General features: G+C 51.8%; 1 protein-coding gene across 1 annotated transcript in view; it reads right to left on the bottom strand.

Moving 5' to 3' along the window:
* Nucleotides 1–6471: 6471 nt before the first annotated feature.
* Nucleotides 6472–17252, bottom strand: part of LOC140428557 (Na(+)/dicarboxylate cotransporter 3-like) — a 67030-nt gene continuing 56249 nt past the window's right edge. The window contains exons 11-13 of the mRNA XM_072515160.1: nucleotides 14803–14964; nucleotides 8437–8574; nucleotides 6472–6958 (exon numbers count right to left, since the gene is read on the bottom strand). Of these exons, the coding sequence (XP_072371261.1) occupies nucleotides 6779–6958; nucleotides 8437–8574; nucleotides 14803–14964 (480 nt within the window). The 3' untranslated portion in view covers nucleotides 6472–6778. The remainder of the gene's footprint in view (nucleotides 6959–8436; nucleotides 8575–14802; nucleotides 14965–17252) is intronic.

Raw genomic sequence — 17252 nt, 5'->3', positions numbered from 1 at the left:
GTCCTTGCACAAATACCCACGCCGTTCTTCCTCGCCAACGAAACCAACGCGAATTTGTTTAAAGAAACGTCAGCATTTAAGAATGTGGCTCATCACTTCAGGTTGCGGCGATGCGGAGCCGCACATTTCAGCAGCTCCCGCTAGAACGGACTTTAGGGCTCTCCGGAGGAGCCCCAACTGAACTTTTTTGATCTAATCCCGTGTGGGAAGGTGAAGTAAGGTCCCCCTTCCGTCGTGTATGGAGGGGACTGAAAGTGGAGGGACAAAAAAAGAGGCTTTGGAGCAGCGGCAGAAAGGAGGGGGAGACAACAAGGTGGCGGAGGGCGGAGATTGAGCAGCATGGGGGCCGGACCAGCAGGGGTTTTGTAGCCACCTAAAATGGCTGATTCCCTATTAATTTGGCCAAAACCCGATTTAAAATGGCGAACCGAAAAGGCTGATGGGAAAAGCAGGCAACAGGACACAAACGGACAGCTGCAGACAGAATAGCGTATTCGGCTCTGGGGAAGTCGGCCCAGATCGATACTCAAGACTATTAGCAGCACCTCAACGCAGACATCTGCAGTTTAATCGGCTATCCCCGGGAACAATTGCAACATATTAGCAATTGAATGCCGGGCCAGACCTGTCGGCGCCTGCAGTGGCCGAAACAAAGACAGGTGAACGACCACCCCCCGATCGAGGAATCCCCCCGTTATTGGATATATCGAACCCAGTGATTGGGAACAAGTCCAATCACTTGGGACTCAGGGTCAAGGGCCGCCCCGAGAGGCGGGAAGCCCCGGGACCCTATAAAGTGAGGGGCCAAGTTCAGATCTCGCGCTCTCTCATCTTCTCCTGCTCGAGACCTTCGCAAGAACATCCACCAGAAATAGTAAGTTTGACTCCAGCGATCGCTACCCGATAAAGACTCCTAGCCATCGACCCGTATCAGCCTTTTGAATCCCGTGGGCCAGATCCAATTCGATAAGCCATTCGTTTCCCTGACCTGGTGGGCCCTTCCTAAAGTTAAGTATTGGCCAGTAGTGGCGGGTTTCTATGTAGATAGTAGGATTATTGTGTAAGCATTACTTGTTGTATATAATAAATGACCGTTGATTTCAATCTTACTAAGCAGTGTGCTGACATATTCATCATAGCCCGAGCTTGAACCACGTGGCAGTATCAGAAAGATACCTGGCGACTCGTGAGCAAAGGTGACATAATCAGAGCTAATAAAACTAAGGCTAAGAAGAGCAACAATTTCTCAGGCGCTGCATGGAGAAGCTTAAAAAAGAGGTGCTGGCGCCAATGCTGTTGGCGATCGAGGGGCTGAAGGCGACCCAGAAGGCCCAGGCGATAGATCTCCGAGAGGTGAAGGAAAAAACTAATGAGAACGAGGACGAGATCTTGGGCCTGACGGTGAAGATGGAGGCGCACGAGGCGCTGCACAAGCGGTGGGCCGAGAGATTCGAAGTCCTGGAGAACAGGTCGCGGAGGAAGAATCTCTGGATTCTGGGTCGCCCCGAAGGAGTGGAGGGGGCTGATGCTGGGGCGTATGTGAGCACGATGCTCCATTCGCTGATGGGTGCGGAGGCCTCTCCGAGCCCCCTGGAGCTAGAAGGGGCTCACCGGGTCCTGGCGAGGAGACCCAAGGCTGGTGAGCCGCCAAGGGCGATAGTGGCGAGGTTCCATCGTTTCGCGGACAGAGAGAGTGTCCTGAGATGGGCCAAGAAGGAGCGGAGCAGTAGATGGGAGAATGCGGTGATCCGAGTCTACCAGGACTGGAGCGCGAAGGTGGCAAAGAGGAGAGCTGGCTTCAATCGGGCCAAGGCAGTGCTGCATAAAAAAAGGTGAGATTCGGAATGCTGCAGCCAGCGCGACTGCGGGTCACTTATCAGGACCGACACCACTATTTCGAAACGCCAGAAGAGGCTTGGACCTTTATCCAAACGGAAAAATTGGACTCGAACTGAGGGGCTGTGGTAGTGGGGGAGATGTTGAATGTATACAGGGTTGTAAATATGGGTAAAGAATGTTTCACAGGTGGGACGATGGATGGGGATGGGGGAAGAGTTTTTGATGGAGGGACAGTGAGGAATGTGGGCGTCGGTGCTGGAGGGAGGTGAGACTCGGGGATGGGGGAATTAAGATAAGGCCGCAACAGGAGCTGCGCCACAGGGGGCGGGGCTGGCTTAGGAAAGCGCGGGCTTTTTCCCGTGCTAGGGAGGGGGGATGGAGGAGCGCAAGGAGGAGGAGCGATTTCCACACGGCGGGGGCGGGGGCATCAATGGGAAGGCGGGGGAAGCCAGGGTCAGCAGGAGTCAGCTGACTTACGGAAGTTTATGGGGGGAGCAAAAGAGCTAGATTTGGATCTAGCGGGGAGGGGGGATGGGGAGGGGGGGACAATAGGGTTGCTGCTGCAATGGCCGAGGGGGAACTGAAAATGGAAGAGGTGGTCGGGGCGGGGGCTCCCCGTCTGGGGGACCGGAGGGTGCGGGAGACGCAGGCAGGGGACTGGCCTAAAATATGAGATGGCTAGTCGGCGGGGAGGGGGGGGGGGGGGGGGGTAGCCCCCCCAATCTGGCTGGGGGGGGGGGGGGGTAGCCCCCCCAATCCGGCTGATCACGTGGAATGTGAGAGGCCTAAATGGGCCGGTTAAGAGGGCCTGAGTGTTCGCGCACTTAAAGGGACTGAAGGCAGACGTGGTCATGCTTCAGGAGACACATCTGAAGGTGGCAGATCAGGTCAGGTTAAGAAAGGGATGGGTAGGACAGGTGTTCCATTCGGGGCTGGATGCGAAGAATAGAGGGGTGGCAATACTGGTGGGAAAGCGGGTATCGTTTGAGGTCAAGAACATAGTTGTGGACAACGGAGGCCGATACGTGATGGTGAATGGTAGGTTGCAGGGGACGGGGATGGTATTGGTAAATGTATACGCCCCGAATTGGGACGACGCTGGATTCATGAAGCGCATGTTGGGGCATATTCCGGACTTGGAGGTAGGAAGTTTGATAATGGGTGGGGACTTCAACACGGTGTTGGACCCAGCACTGGATCGCTCCAGATCCAGGACCGGAAAGAGGCCGGCTGCGGCCAAGGTGCTCAGGGGGTTTATGGACCAGATGGGGGGAGTAGATCCGTGGAGATTTGCCAGGCCTTTGGCCAGAGAATTCTCTTTTTTCTGCCCTGTACACAAGGCCTACTCCCGGATAGATTTTTTTGTTCTGGGCAGGGCATTGATCTCGAAAGTGGAGGGGACGGAGTATTCGGCCATAGCCATTTCAGACCATGCCCCGCACTGGGTGGAATTAGAGCTGGGGGAGGAGAGGGACCAACGTCCGCTGTGGCGGTTGGATGTGGGACTGTTGGCAGACGAGGAAGTGTGCGGGAGGGTGAGGGGGTGCATCGAAAGGTATCTGGAGGCCAACGACAACGGGGAGGTGCAGGTGGGAGTAGTATGGGACGCGCTGAAGGCGGTGGTTAGGGGAGAGTTAATCTCCATCAGGGCTCATAGGGAGAAGAGAGAGGGCAGGGAAAGGGAGAGGTTAGTGGGGGAGATTTTAAGAGTGGACAGGAGATATGTAGAGACCCCTGATGAGGGACTACTCAGGGAGAGGCGAAGTCTCCAGACGGCGTTCGACCTGTTGACCACAGGGAAGGCAGAGGCACAGTGGAGGAAGGCACAGGGAGCGATGTATGAATATGGGGAGAAGGCGAGCCGGATGCTGGCACATCAGCTCCGTAAGAGGATGGCAGAGAGGGAAATAGGTGGAGTCAAGGATGGAAGGGGAACTACGGTGCGGAGTGCGGTGGAAGTGAATAAGGCATTCAAGGCCTTCTACGAGGAGCTGTATAGGTCCCAGCCCCCAGGGGGAAAAGAGGGGATGCGACGATTCTTGGACCAACTGAGGTTCCCGAGGGTGGAGGAGCAGGAGGTGGCTGGTTTGGGGGCGCCAATTGGGGTGGAGGAGCTGGTTTAAGGACTGGGGAGCATGCAGGCAGGGAAGGCCCCGGGACCGGATGGGTTCCCGGTGGAGTTCTATAGAAAGTATGTAGACCTGTTGGCCCCGTTGCTGGTAAGGACTTTCAATGAGGCAAGGGAGGGGGGGACCCTGCCCCCGACAATGTCGGAGGCGACGATCTCTTTGATCCTGAAGCGGGATAAGGACCCACTGCAATGCGGGTCGTATAGGCCGATCACCCTCCTCAACGTAGATGCTAAGTTGCTGGCAAAAGTGTTAGCTACGAGGATTGAGGACTGGCAAAAGTGTTAGCTACGAGGACCAGACGGGATTTGTAAAGGGCAGGCAGCTAAACACCAATGTGCGGAGGCTATTGAATGTGATTATGATGCCATCGGTGGAGGGAGAGGCGGAGTTAGTGGCAGCTATGGACGCGGAGAAGGCCTTTGACCGGGTAGAGTGGGAGTATCTCTGGGAAGTGTTGCAGAGGTTTGGGTTCGGGGGAGGGTTTATTAGCTGGGTTAAGCTCCTGTATAGAGCCCCGGTGGCGAGTGTGGTCACGAACGGGCGGAGGTCGGAGTATTTCCGGCTGTACCGAGGGACGAGGCAGGGGTGCCCCCTGTCCCCCCTGCTGTTTGCATTAGCAATTGAACCTTTGGCCATGGCATTAAGGGAGTGGCAAAAATGGAGGGATGTGGTCCGAGGGGGAGAGGAGCATCGAGTGTCGCTTTACGCAGCCGACCTGTTGCTGTATATGGCGGATCGAGTGGAGGGGATGGTTGAGGTCATGCAGATCCTAAGGGAGTTTGGGGACTTCTCGGGCTTTAAGCTCAATGTGGGAACGAGTGAGCTCTTTGTGGTGCACCCGGGGGATCAGGGAAGAGAGATAGATGACCTACCGTTGAGGAGGGCGGAAAGGAGCTTTCGATACTTGGGGATCCAGGTAGCTAGGAGCTGGGGGGCACTGCACAAACTTAATTTGACGCAGCTGGTGGAACAGATGGAGGAGGACTTTAAAAGGTGGGACATGTTGCCACTCTCGCTAGCGGGCAGGGTACAGTCGATTAAAATGGCGGTCCTCCCGAGGTTTCTTTTTGTATTCCAATGCCTCCCAATTGTGATTACCAAGGCCTTTTTTAAGCGGGTAAGCAGGAGCATTACAGGATTTGTGTGGGCGAGTAAGACCCCGAGGGTAAGGAGGGGGTTCCTGGAGCGTAGTAGAGACAGAGGAGGGTTGGCGTTGCCGAATCTGGGTGGCTACTACTGGGCAGCCAACGTGGCGATGATCCGTAAGTGGGTGATGGAGGGAGAGGGGGCGGCGTGGAAGAGGTTGGAGATGGCGTCCTGCAAAGGAACGAGCCTGGGGGCGCTGGTGACGGCACCGCTGCCGCTCTCGCCGACAAGGTACACCACGAGTTCGGTGGTGGCGGCAACGCTAAAGATCTGGGGGCAGTGGAGACGACACAGGGGTGAGATGGGAGCCTCGGTGTGGTCCCCGATCAGAGATAACCATCGGTTTGTCCCAGGAAGGATGGACGGGGGGTTTCAGAGCTGGTATCGGGCAGGGATTAGAAGAATGGGGTACCTGTTCATCGATGGGACGTTTGCGAGCTTAGGGGCGCTGGACGAGAAATTTGGACTACCCCCAGGAAATGCCTTCATGTACGTGCAAGTGAGGGCGTTTGTGAGGCGGCAGGTGAGGGTATTCCCGCTGCTCCTGGCACAGGGGATTCAAGACAGGGTGATTTCGGGCGTATGGGTTGGAGAGGGCAAGGTGTCGGCGATATACCAGGAGATGAAAGAAGAGGGGGAGGCTTCGGTAGAGGAGCTGAAGGGTAAATGGGAAGAGGAGCTGGGGGAGGAGATTGAGGAGGGTCTATGGGCTGATGCCCTAAGTAGGGTTAATTCCTCTTCCTCGTGTGCCAGGCTTAGCCTGATACAATTTAAGATTGTTCACAGAGCGCATATGACGGGGGCGAGGCTGAGTAGGTTCTTTGGGGTGGAGGACAGATGTGGGAGGTGCTCAGGAAGCCCGGCGAACCACGTCCATATGTTTTGGTCATGCCCGGCATTGGAGGGGTTCTGGAGGGGAGTGGCGGGAACAATATCTAAGGTGGTGAAAGTCCGGGTCAAGCCAAGCTGGGGGCTAGCACTATTTGGAGTAGCGGACGAGCCGGGAGTGCAGGAGACGGCATTCTGGCCTTTGCGTCCCTGGTAGCCCGGCGAAGGATCTTGTAGTGTGGAAAGATGCGAAGCCCCCCAGTGTGGAAGCCAGTGTGGATAAATGATATGGCAGGGTTTCTCAGGTTGGAAAGGATAAAGTTTGCCCTGAGAGGGTCTGTGCAGGGGTTCTCCAGGTGGTGGCAATCCTAGACTATCTCGCGGAGCGTTAGCTGGAGTTTGGTCGACAGCAGCAGCAACCCGGGGGGGGGGGGGGGGGGGGAGGGAGGGTTAGGGAAGGGGGGTTCTTCGGGGGGGGGGGGGGAGGGAGGGATAGGGATGGGGGGTTTTTCGGGGGGGGGGGGGCATCTGAGCAAGAAAAACATAAACGATCCGGAAAACTGATATGTACGGGAGGAATCCAATGTACAAAGTTCTGTATCATATTGATTTGCCATGTTTATGTCTTGCTATGCGAGTTTTTTCTTCTTTTTTGTTACAGTGGGGGGGGGGGGTTGTTTATATGGTTGAAAATTCTGTTACAAATTCTTGATAAACATATTTTTTTAAAAAAGAATGTGGCTCATTGAAGCCCGGGTCTCTTTGCTGATCCGAATTGACTTTGTCAGCTGGACAGTGAAAGGGCATCAGCCCTGCCAAGGCTGGCCTGCCAATCAATCTGACGTGGTCATAATAACCTGAATAATGTTCATGGCTGCTCTGTTGGTGTCGTTCATGTACGTCTCGGCCCATTTGGGAAATGTTGAGAACTTGAAGATGAGGCGGCCCCATGTGTTGAGGGCGGTGTTGATTAAAACGATCCCGATGATATTCATCATAATTCCCGCCTTCACCTGGTGAGACAAAACGAACTTTAGTTTCCCTTCGGAAGGAAAGGGTTCAGCAGAGTGTACAGAGCTCACATCAAAGAATCATGTGGTATTGCTAATGACTTATACACACCCAGCGAGGAGCTTCGTCCGCTGAGTGTGTGGATTGGTAAAATAATCCCTGGATTTTAAAAAAAAAAATTTTTTTGTTTTTGGTGATTGATTTTTATGCTGAAACGTTTTTGTTTTTTAAATTTATTTTTAAAATAAATTTAGACTATCCAATTCATTTTTTCCAATTAAAGGGTAATTTAGCGTGGCCAATCCACCAACCCCGCACATCTTTGGGCTGTGGGGGCGAAACCCACGCAGACACGGGGAGAATGTGCAAACTCCACACGGACAGTGACCCAGAGCTGGGATCGAACCCGGGACCTCGGCGCCGTGAGGCAGCAGTGCTAACCACTGCGCCGCCGTGCCGCCCTTATGCTGAAACTTGTATGGACAACTGCATAAATACCTCAGCAGCAAGAAGCCCTTATTCGGAGTTAAGTTCTCTCCCCATAATTGGGACATGAAATCCATACACTATGGGTGCGATTTAATGTGCAATTACCAGAATCCCGTTTTGGCCGCGCGTAAAGAACAAACCCACTGTCTAATGGGATTGTGCTCACTTTTTGCGCCTCAGTCGGGAGCGTTCCGCCGAGGCCGCACTTACATCATTTCCTGCACTGAGGAGTTCAGTTCGCCAGTGCAGGAAGAGTAATCGTGGCTTGGAGCGGCATTTAAAAATGGTGGCCTGATACTTCGACTTCAACACCCCCCTCTGCTCCTCCACCTCGGATCCAGACTCCCCCCCCTCACCACCTTGCCAGGTGACAGCACAAACTTGTCCCCTAAATACATTCAGTATCGTACAGAATCGTGATCAGGTTTTTCGTTATATTTACAAAGGCTGAAACTCTTTTAATCTATAACTTTTTGAGATTCTATAACGTTACTGGGGAATATACTTCTCAAAGCACCGATCAGTGCGGCACGGTGGCGCAGTGGTTAGCACTGCTGCCTCATGGCGCCGAGGACCCGGGTTCGATCCCGGCCCCAGGCCACTGTCCGTGTGGAGTTTGCACATTCTCCCCGTGTCTGCGTGGGTCTCACCCCCACAACCCAAAGGTGTGCAGCGTAGGTAGATTGGCCACGTTAAATTACCCCTTCATTGGAAAAAAAATCAAAGCACTGATCACAATTCCTGAATCGGACAATTAAAAGATAATTTTCCTTCGTACAGTAACAGCAAAGTTTCCTCCCCATGGGAAAAGGGAGATAATGGCTGAATACAACAGCCAAAATACTGCACTCCCTCAAAATAAAGATGCATTTTAGTCATGGTAACCTGTTCATTCATCCCCGCTTATAATTGTGCTGTATCTGGGGTGCTTTGCAACCTTACCCATCTTATGAACGACAGGAAATATTTAAAAACATCAATTTTCACATACCATATCCTTGACCTTTAATTGTCCTGAGCTGAAGGCAATGGCGTTTGGAGCTGTTGCCACCGGCAGCATAAAGGCAAATGAGCAGGCTACTGTCCCTGGAACCATTATGTACAGAGGGTTCTGTTTGCCGTCAAAAGCCTACAAGAAAGGATTACAGGTTACGAGGGTGTCAACTGCAAAACCTCTGAGAAAAAAGGGCAGTGTTGAGTGAAACTGGTTCTTTAAAGCAGTCCCAACCTACGCCACTTAACACCTTGTTATTCTGGACTGGATGTTCTTTTTCTAACCGGTTCAAACGTATTTGTTTCCTTGCTGGTCTTAAAATGATGGGGAGCAGAGAATATTTTTGTCCTTGGTAAAATTACAATGAAGTGACTACGTTGGGCATTGTATAAGGGCTCTTAACAGCAATACTGGGGGCTAGGGATTTTGGTACATTCCTGTGTTTCAGATTTGCCTTGAAGGGAGAGAGGCCCTTGTAAAATTTAAAGAACTGATCATGAGGAGAATGTGCTGTTTCCTCTCTGAAAATACTGTGAACCATTCTATGACCGCCTGATGGGGTAGACGGGGACAGCCAAGGGATGCAGCGGGCATGCTGCAGGAGTATTCATTGGGAGCACAATGTACTCCAGCTCCGTGGGGGGGGAGGGGGGGGGGGGGCGGGGAGAGAGCTATGTGTCATGATATCTACATCAGCATATCATGGTGTAATCACACACACACTGATGGACAGATAGTTGGACCAACCAACACACACACAACATTGCAGCCAATCACCAGTGAGAGCACACGCACTATAAAACAGGGAACATCACAGTTCCCGCTCATTCTACTAGGAGATAGCTCAGCTCAGAGCACAGAGCTCACAGCGGTCACTCAGACATAGACCATGTGCTGAGTGCCTCACCAAGATAGTGATAGGGCTGGGTCCACAGGTTAGCTGGTGAAGCACGAACCTAAGCCAGCAGTTAGTAGTTGTCATTGTTTAAGACAATAAAACAGAGTTGTACCATCTACAGCCGTGTTGGATCATTTGTGCATCGGAACACCCAACACGACACTATGTGCTCAGTAGGAATAATGCACAGCTTGGTGTGCAGGGCTGCCTCACAGGCATTGCCCATGAGCTTGGCTCTGTACTGGGCTGCAGATGGGTTGGTAATGGCTACGAGAAGGGTCGGCGGGTAGGGGAAGGGTGGAGCAGGTGTGCGGAGCTCTCTTGGGGAGGTTCATCCGGGTGAGAGTGCACACAGCCTCTAGCTGGGGTAGTTTGTGGTCTACATGGGCACTTCAGCGATGGTGGGCTCAGGGGAGAGAGTGGGAATGTCGATCACAACAACAATGGGATACAGTATTATTGGGGGAGTCTGGAGAGTAACAGGAGGGAGTTCTACCTTCTCATTTTGGGGTTCCAGGTAGATATCTGGGACATGGGCAGTGAGAGAGGGGGCGTCGAAGTTTGTTTCGAAATAGTAGGGCAGAACCATCAGCTTGCTCCACCAGAGTCACACTGCAGTTACAAATCGATAAAGTAGAAGTGGTTGTGAGCGGGAAGGGTTTGCGACTGTGGGAGAAGCACACTGAGAGACTAAGGGTCCCTTTCTGGGGGTGCTTTCGAACTTGCTGGTGCCTCAAGAGTCTGATGAGAGAGAAAGGAGGAAGACCTCCTTGTGAAGAAAGTAAATGCCTTTATCAGCACCGTAACTGGGACACACAGAATTCAGTGGCTTAACGTCAGTAGCTTCATCCCAACATGAATTCATAGGAATGTTAACATTTGGAAATGCGGGTAATTGTTAAGGAGGCATGGGTTCAGCATATATGGCATTCCATCACTGGAGACCAGAATTAGGATCCAAACAGGGTCAAAGGGCAATCAGCCATTAATTAAAAGAACTTACTGTTAATTAATGATCAGAGATTGGAGCAGCAAGTTAGGGGAGGTAGAGCATGTCATTCAAATCTTCTCAAACCACTGAGGGGTTTGTTTCTGGGATGACACCTTGGTCGCTTTGATGCGTGTGGCAGCGACTCAGAGACAAGGCTGCATCAGCAACCTTGCAAGCAGGGCAGAAACCATTGTAGTTGCGTTAGGCAATAGTTGGGAGCTTGACTGTCTTGACCCGTTAATCATTAATGGGAGGGATTCTGCGAACTCCGGCGCGAAGGAGTGGCGTGAACCACTCCGGCTTCGGGCCGCCCCGAAGGTGCGGAATCCTCCGCATCTTCAGGGGCTAGGCCGATCCCGGAGTGGTTTGCGCCGCGCCAGCCGGCAGGATAGGGGCTTGGCGCCACGCTAACTGGCGCCGAAGGGCCTCTGCCGGCCGGCACGAGTTGACGCATGCGTGGGAGCGCCAGCGGGCGCTGGTGTCATCCCAACGCATGCGCAGGGGGGTTCATCTCCACGTCGGCCATCGTGGACTGTTACAGCGGCCGACGCAGTGGAATAGAGTACCCCCACGGCACAGGCCCACCCATGGATCGGTGGGCCCCGATTGCGGGCCAGGCCACCAAGGGGGCACCCCCCCGGGACCAGATCCCCCCCGCGCCCCCGGAGGCCGCCCGTGGAGCCAGGCCGAAAACGGGCGGCCACTCGGCCCATCGCGGGCCGGAGAATCGGCGGGGGGGGGGGGGCGCTGCCAACGGCCCCCGACCGGCGCCGCGCGATTCCCGCCCCCTGCCAAGTCCCCGGCGCCGGAGAATTCGGCAGCCGGCGAGGGCGCAATTCCCCCCGCCCCCCGGCGATTCTCCGACCCGGCGGGGAGGGGGGGGGGGGGTCGGAGAATCCCGCCCAATGTCTTTTACATTTAATTTTGGAGAGAAGGTAGAAGCAGAAATGGATCCAGGGCTCAATGCTGCCTTTGTCAGAGTCCTAATGCAATGGAGGAGGCAAAGGAGGGAGAGGCAACTCCCAAGCGTAGCTCCAGGAGGAGGCTGTGTCTGATGTCCACAGTCAAGGGGATCCAGAGCAAGAACAAGAGAGTCAGGAGAAACCCAGACAGTGAAGGCAACTTACCAGGGCAAGAGTATACTGAAGAGGACTCTCCTATTTGCAAATGAGTGAGATACAATACCGCCCATGCCTGTGCTTGTCCCAAGCTCTGGTAGATCACATCTCCAATGAAGCATATTTCATGTTTGCCTTCAAAGGACGGGGTATGAGATGTAGGAGGCTATCCCCCACAAGTGGCTTTAAAGGTGACCGCAGCGCTCAATTTCTTTGGGATTCCAGGGATCCAAAAAGGGGCCCTTGTGGCATCTTGTAGTCCGCAACACATAGATGCACAAAGGAGGCCACAGATGCCTTTACAGCAAGGCACATTACTATGTGAACTTGCTCTCGACGAAGATAGTCAGGCTGCAAGATTCACTGGCTTCTCAAGAGTGCAGGGTGCACTTGACTGTACCCGTGCGGCTTTCAGGGCTCCATGGCAACAGCCCTTAACGTTTATAAACTGCAAAGGCTATAAATGTTGAACTGGTGTGTGACCATCGGAAGCACCTCCTGATTGTGCACGGTAAGCTGGGAGTTGACATGACTCCCACGTCCTGAGTCACTCCCAGGTACCCGGGATTATCCAAGAGCCCGAATGTCAGCTGGGATGGCTGCCTGGGGATAAGGGTTACTCACTGAAACACTGGCATGAAGACATAATGCACAGAATTACAATGTCTTCAATTGAAGCAGTGATTCGCACAAACATATAATGTATTTACAGAAGTGTAATATTTTCACAGTGGTGGCACACTAAAAAGTGAATTCAGAATTTCTTAATTTTCCGAACCCCTACCACCACGCCTGGGTGTAGCCCTGACATCCGCAGTATAGGTGGAGACAGTCTATTAACCGCTATGTCCTGATGTTCACGATGACAAAGAAACAAAGAACAGTACAGCACAGGAATAGGCCCTTCGGTCCTCCAAGCCTGTGCCGATCACGTGTCCTGTCTAGACCAACCGCATGTATCCTATGTTCATGTGCCTATCCAGATAAGTCTTAAAGATTGCTAATGTATCTGCCTCAATCAACACACATGGCAGTGCCTTCCAGGCCACTACCACCCTCTGTGTAAAAAACTTACCCTGCATATCTCCGCTGAACCTGTCCCCTCTCACCTTGAACTTGGGGCCCCCTTGTAATTTTCAATTCCGCCCTGGGAAAAGGCAGCCAACTGTTCACCCTATCTATATCCCTAATAATTTTATAAACTTCTATCCGGTCACCTCTCAGCCTCCATCTCTCCAGGGAGAACAATCCCAGTTTATTCAGTCTCTCCTCATAGCTAATACCCTCCATACCAGGCAACATCCTGGTAAACCTTTTCTGTACTCTCTCCAAAGCCTCCACGCCCTTCTGGTAGTGTGGTGACCAGAATTGGACACAGTATTCCAAATGTGGCCTAACCAACGTTCTATATAACTGTAACATAATTTTCGTGCTTTTATACTCGATACACCGTCCATGAAGGCAAACATGCCGTATGCTTTCTTTACCACCATTTCCACCTGTGCTGCCACTTTTAAGGATCTGTGGACCTGCATTCCCAGATCTCTCTGTGTCTCTATGTTCCTGATAGTTCTGCCATTTATTGTATAGCTCCCACTTAAATTGGATCTACCAAAATGCATGACCTCGCATTTGTCCGGTTAAATTCTATCTGCCATTTCTCTGCCCAATTATTCAGCCTATCTATATCCTGTTGTATTCTCAGACAATCTTCATTGCTATCTGCAACTCATGCAATCTTAATCCGCAAACTTGCTAATCAAACCCGCTACATTTTCTTGCAAATCATTTATATATATTATATAGAGCAGAGTATTGATCCCTGCGGAATACCACTAGTTACAGACCTTCGGAAGAACATCCTTCCACTGCTACCCTCTTCTATGGCCAAGCCAGTTCTGAATCCATCCAGCTAGTTCAGCCCTGGCCCCATGTGATTTATTCTTTTGCACCAGCCTGCCATGAGGAACCTTATCAAACGCTTTACTAAAGTCCATGTAGACAACATCCACAGCCCTTCCCTCGTCAATCATTTTTCTCACCTCCTCAAAAAACTCAACTAAATTAGTGAGGCATGACCTCCCTCGTACAAAACCATGCTGTCTGTCGCGAATAAGACCATTCACTTGCAAATGTGCATAACCTATCTCTGAGAAACTTTTTCCAACAATTTCACTGTCTAACTGGCCTAACTAGCGACGCCCCCATCCCGGAAATTAATTATTTTTTTAAAATCCTCTTCATGTGCTGGATGGTGTTTTGAGGTGTTTGCCAGCTGTACTGGCATCCTCTCTGATGAGCTTTACGGCCAGAGAGATGGGGCAGGTGTGCTTCCTCAAACTATCCCAAGGCCTTGTTTTCAAGGCCTCGGGGGGCCTGCTTGGCCAAGCAAGGTGCGAGGTCTTCAACCTGAGGAGTACAGCCTTCTTCTTTTGGCTCAATAATATCTCGAACGGTGTCCTGGAGACACGTGGGCGGGAGAGAGTGAGATTGTGCGCTCCGGTGACGTTCCGAAATGGCGGCAAGGCCTTTGACCCGACCAGGTAACAGCGGGGCAGACAAATCAGCTCCCGTCCTGCCGGGATGGAATGAGCTACCAAGAACAGAATTGGGTACGATCTCCCCCCCCCCCCCCACCCCTAACTGTCATGTAAAATTCCGCCCGAAGACTTTTGTCTTCCAGGGCACACACTGGTCATTTACATGCAGGCTTTCCATCATTTTCCATTCATCGTGGGCCCCGTCAAGGGAAACACATTCCCAGGTTCCTGATAGAAGCACCTGACAGGCAAACTGTGACAGAGGAGAGTGAATTATAAAATTGCCCGCAGCAAAATGGAATTATCGATCTAAAGAACTGGGCGGCACGATAGCACGATGATTAGCGCAGTTGCTTCACAGCTCCAGGATCCCAGGTTCGATTCCCGGCTTGGGTCACTGTCTGTGCGGAGTCTGCACGTTCTCCCCGTGCCTGCGTGGATTTCCTCCGGGTGCTCTGGTTTCCTCCCATAGTCCAAAGATGTGCAGGTTAGCTGGATTGGCCATGCTAAATTGCACTTAGTATCCAAAAGGGTTAGGTGGAGTTGCTGGGTTACGGGGATAGGGTGAGGTGTGGGCTTAGATAGGGTGATCTTTCCAAGGGCCTGTGCAGACTCGATGGGCCGAATGGCCCCCTTCTGCACTGTAAAATCTATGATCTTCTATGAACTACTGTACGTTCATAAACGAGCACGCACAAAGACAAGCATGGAATAAATAAAATGTTACCCCTCCCCCACCCCTTCTCTCAGAGCAAAAAAAACTTAAGGTTATTGGAATTGTCACTGCTTGTTCTGAAGAATAAGCAGGCAACTTACCAGTTCAGCCAGAATGGGCAGAAAGATTACACTCGAGGCAGTGTTGCTGGCAAATTCAGTGAACGCAGCAATGATCAGGGTGATAGCCAGGGCAGTTATGCTGGGTGAGACATATTCCAGAGGGCGCAGTTTGTTCCCAATCCACCTCGACAGCCCCGACTCCTAGCAACCGCAAAACAAAAACAACAAAACCCCCCCAAAATTGCTTTTAAGTACATGGACCACACAAGCACTCAAATGACTATTTTGTTGGCACATTACATCTCAAAATAGTGCAACAATCTACGCTGACTGGAAAGGAAATTCAACCATGGGGAAGCAAGCGCATCGATGCCGTGAGGAATGAAAGGCTTCAGTTTTCTGGAGGGACTGGGATTGTTATCCCGTCAGGAAGAATACAAAAGACGTGTATTTATGAAACGATCTCAGGGTGCCCCAAACTGCTGTACCCAAGCCAATGAAGTGCTTATATAGCAAACACAACAGCCCGTTTGTACACAGCAAGGATTCACAAATAGCAATGTGATTATATGTTTTTTTTGAGGTATTGGTTGAGGACCAATATTAAAGATGACACCAGAGAATTGTCCTGCTCTTCTTTCAACTAAAATCAGCCAATCGTTCATATCCACCAGAGAAGGGCAACTCATGTAAAAGACAACAGTCACTGACAGTGCACCAGTCCCCGGTAGTGAAATGTCAGCTTACGTTGCGTGCTGAAGTTCCTGCAGAAGGATATGAACCCCACAACCTTTTTGGCTTGCCCACTGGATGGTATGATGGCACAGTGGTCAGCACTGCTGCCTCACAGCGCCAGGGCCCCGGGTTCAATCCCGGCCTCGGGCGACTGTGTGGGGTTTGCACGTTCTCCCCGTGTCTGCGTGGGTTTCCTGCGGGTGCTCCGGTTTCCTCCCACAGTCCAAACACGTACAGGTTAGGTGGATTGGCCATGAGAAATTGCCCCTTGGTGTCCGAAGAACATAGAACTTAGAACAGTACAGCACAGAACAGGCCCTTCGGCCCTCGATGTTGTGCCGAGCATGTCCGAAACCAAGATCAAGCTATCCCACTCCCTGTCATTCTGGTGTGCTCCATGTGCCTATCCAATAACCGCTTCAAAGTTCCTAAAGTGTCCGACTCCACTATCACAGCAGTGCAGTCCATTCCACACCCTAACCACTCTCTGAGTAAAGAACATACCTCGGACATCCCTCCTATATCTCCCACCCTGAACCTTATAGTTATGCCCCCTTGTAACAGCTGTGCAGGTTAGCTGGGGTTACGGGGATAGGTCGGGGGGACAGTGGGCCTAGATAGAGTGCTCGTTCGGCAGGTCGGTGCAGACTCGATGGGCTGAATGGACTAATTCCGCTCTGTATGGGTTCACTATGGATTCACTGAGTCACAACTGACACCTAAATAGCAGAGAAGGTTGAAGGGAGATTTAATAGCGGTGTTTGATTGGGTTGTTAGAGAGAGAAACTGTTTTGACGGGCAGAGGAGACAGTAAGCAGAAGACACAGAATTCAGGTAATTGGAAGCTATGTACTGCTTTAATGCAGCAGGAGAAGAACTCCCAGGACAGGAGGGTAGGTGGAGGAGCGTGGGAATAACAGGTCACCAATGGATGGGAAAATTCTTGTACATTAACACTCCTCCTGGCCCTTCAAAAACCATTTTAAAGTCATTCATTTCTGTTTACCATTTTCTTTTCAAAAAAAATTTAGAGTACCCAATTATTTTTTTTTCCAATTAAGGGGCAATTTAGCGTGCCCAATCCACCTAACCTGCACATCTTTGGGTTGTGGGGGCGAAACCCACGCTGACATGGGGAGAATGTGCAAACTTCACACGGACAGTGACCCAGGGCCGGGGTTCGAACCCGGGTCCTCAGCGCCGCAGTCCCAGTGCTAACCACTGCGCCACATGCCGCCCTCTAATTATCATTTTCTAAGTGGCTCTTCTGCAGTGATTCCTTTGTGAGTTGCTGGGTTAGCCATTCCCCAGCATGTTAAAATGGTGGCTTGTGCACAGCGCGCCCTTCACCCATCGGTCCCTGAAAATTGCATTGGCGAGCTCTGCCCGTTTCAAAGACGAATGGAAATGCCAGCACGTGGGTTGGCAGTGGCAAGGAGGGCGCTAAGTCACGTACAACCAGTTCTCCCTGCGCTGCAATCTTTCAAACTCTCCTAAAATCGGCACGAGAATCAGCACATTTGAAGAATACTTTGAAGAATGATTCACAGAGTATGAGGACAAAAGTCAATAGCGAGTTGGGAAAGAATAGGAAATAGATCAGGGAAAGCAAAATACTGCAGAGGCTGAAAATCTGAAATAAAACCAAAATTTCTGGAAAAGCTTAGCCAGTCTGACGGCATCGGTGGAGAGAGAATTAGAGGTAACGTTTTGAGTCTGTGTGACTCTTCTTCATATCCGATGGAAGCAGCAAC

This window comes from Scyliorhinus torazame, chromosome 8, assembly GCF_047496885.1.
Source record: "Scyliorhinus torazame isolate Kashiwa2021f chromosome 8, sScyTor2.1, whole genome shotgun sequence".
Lineage (NCBI taxonomy): Eukaryota > Metazoa > Chordata > Chondrichthyes > Carcharhiniformes > Scyliorhinidae > Scyliorhinus > Scyliorhinus torazame.
Note: the sequence above shows the minus strand (reverse complement) of the source record. Positions and strands in the feature narration are given on the sequence as shown.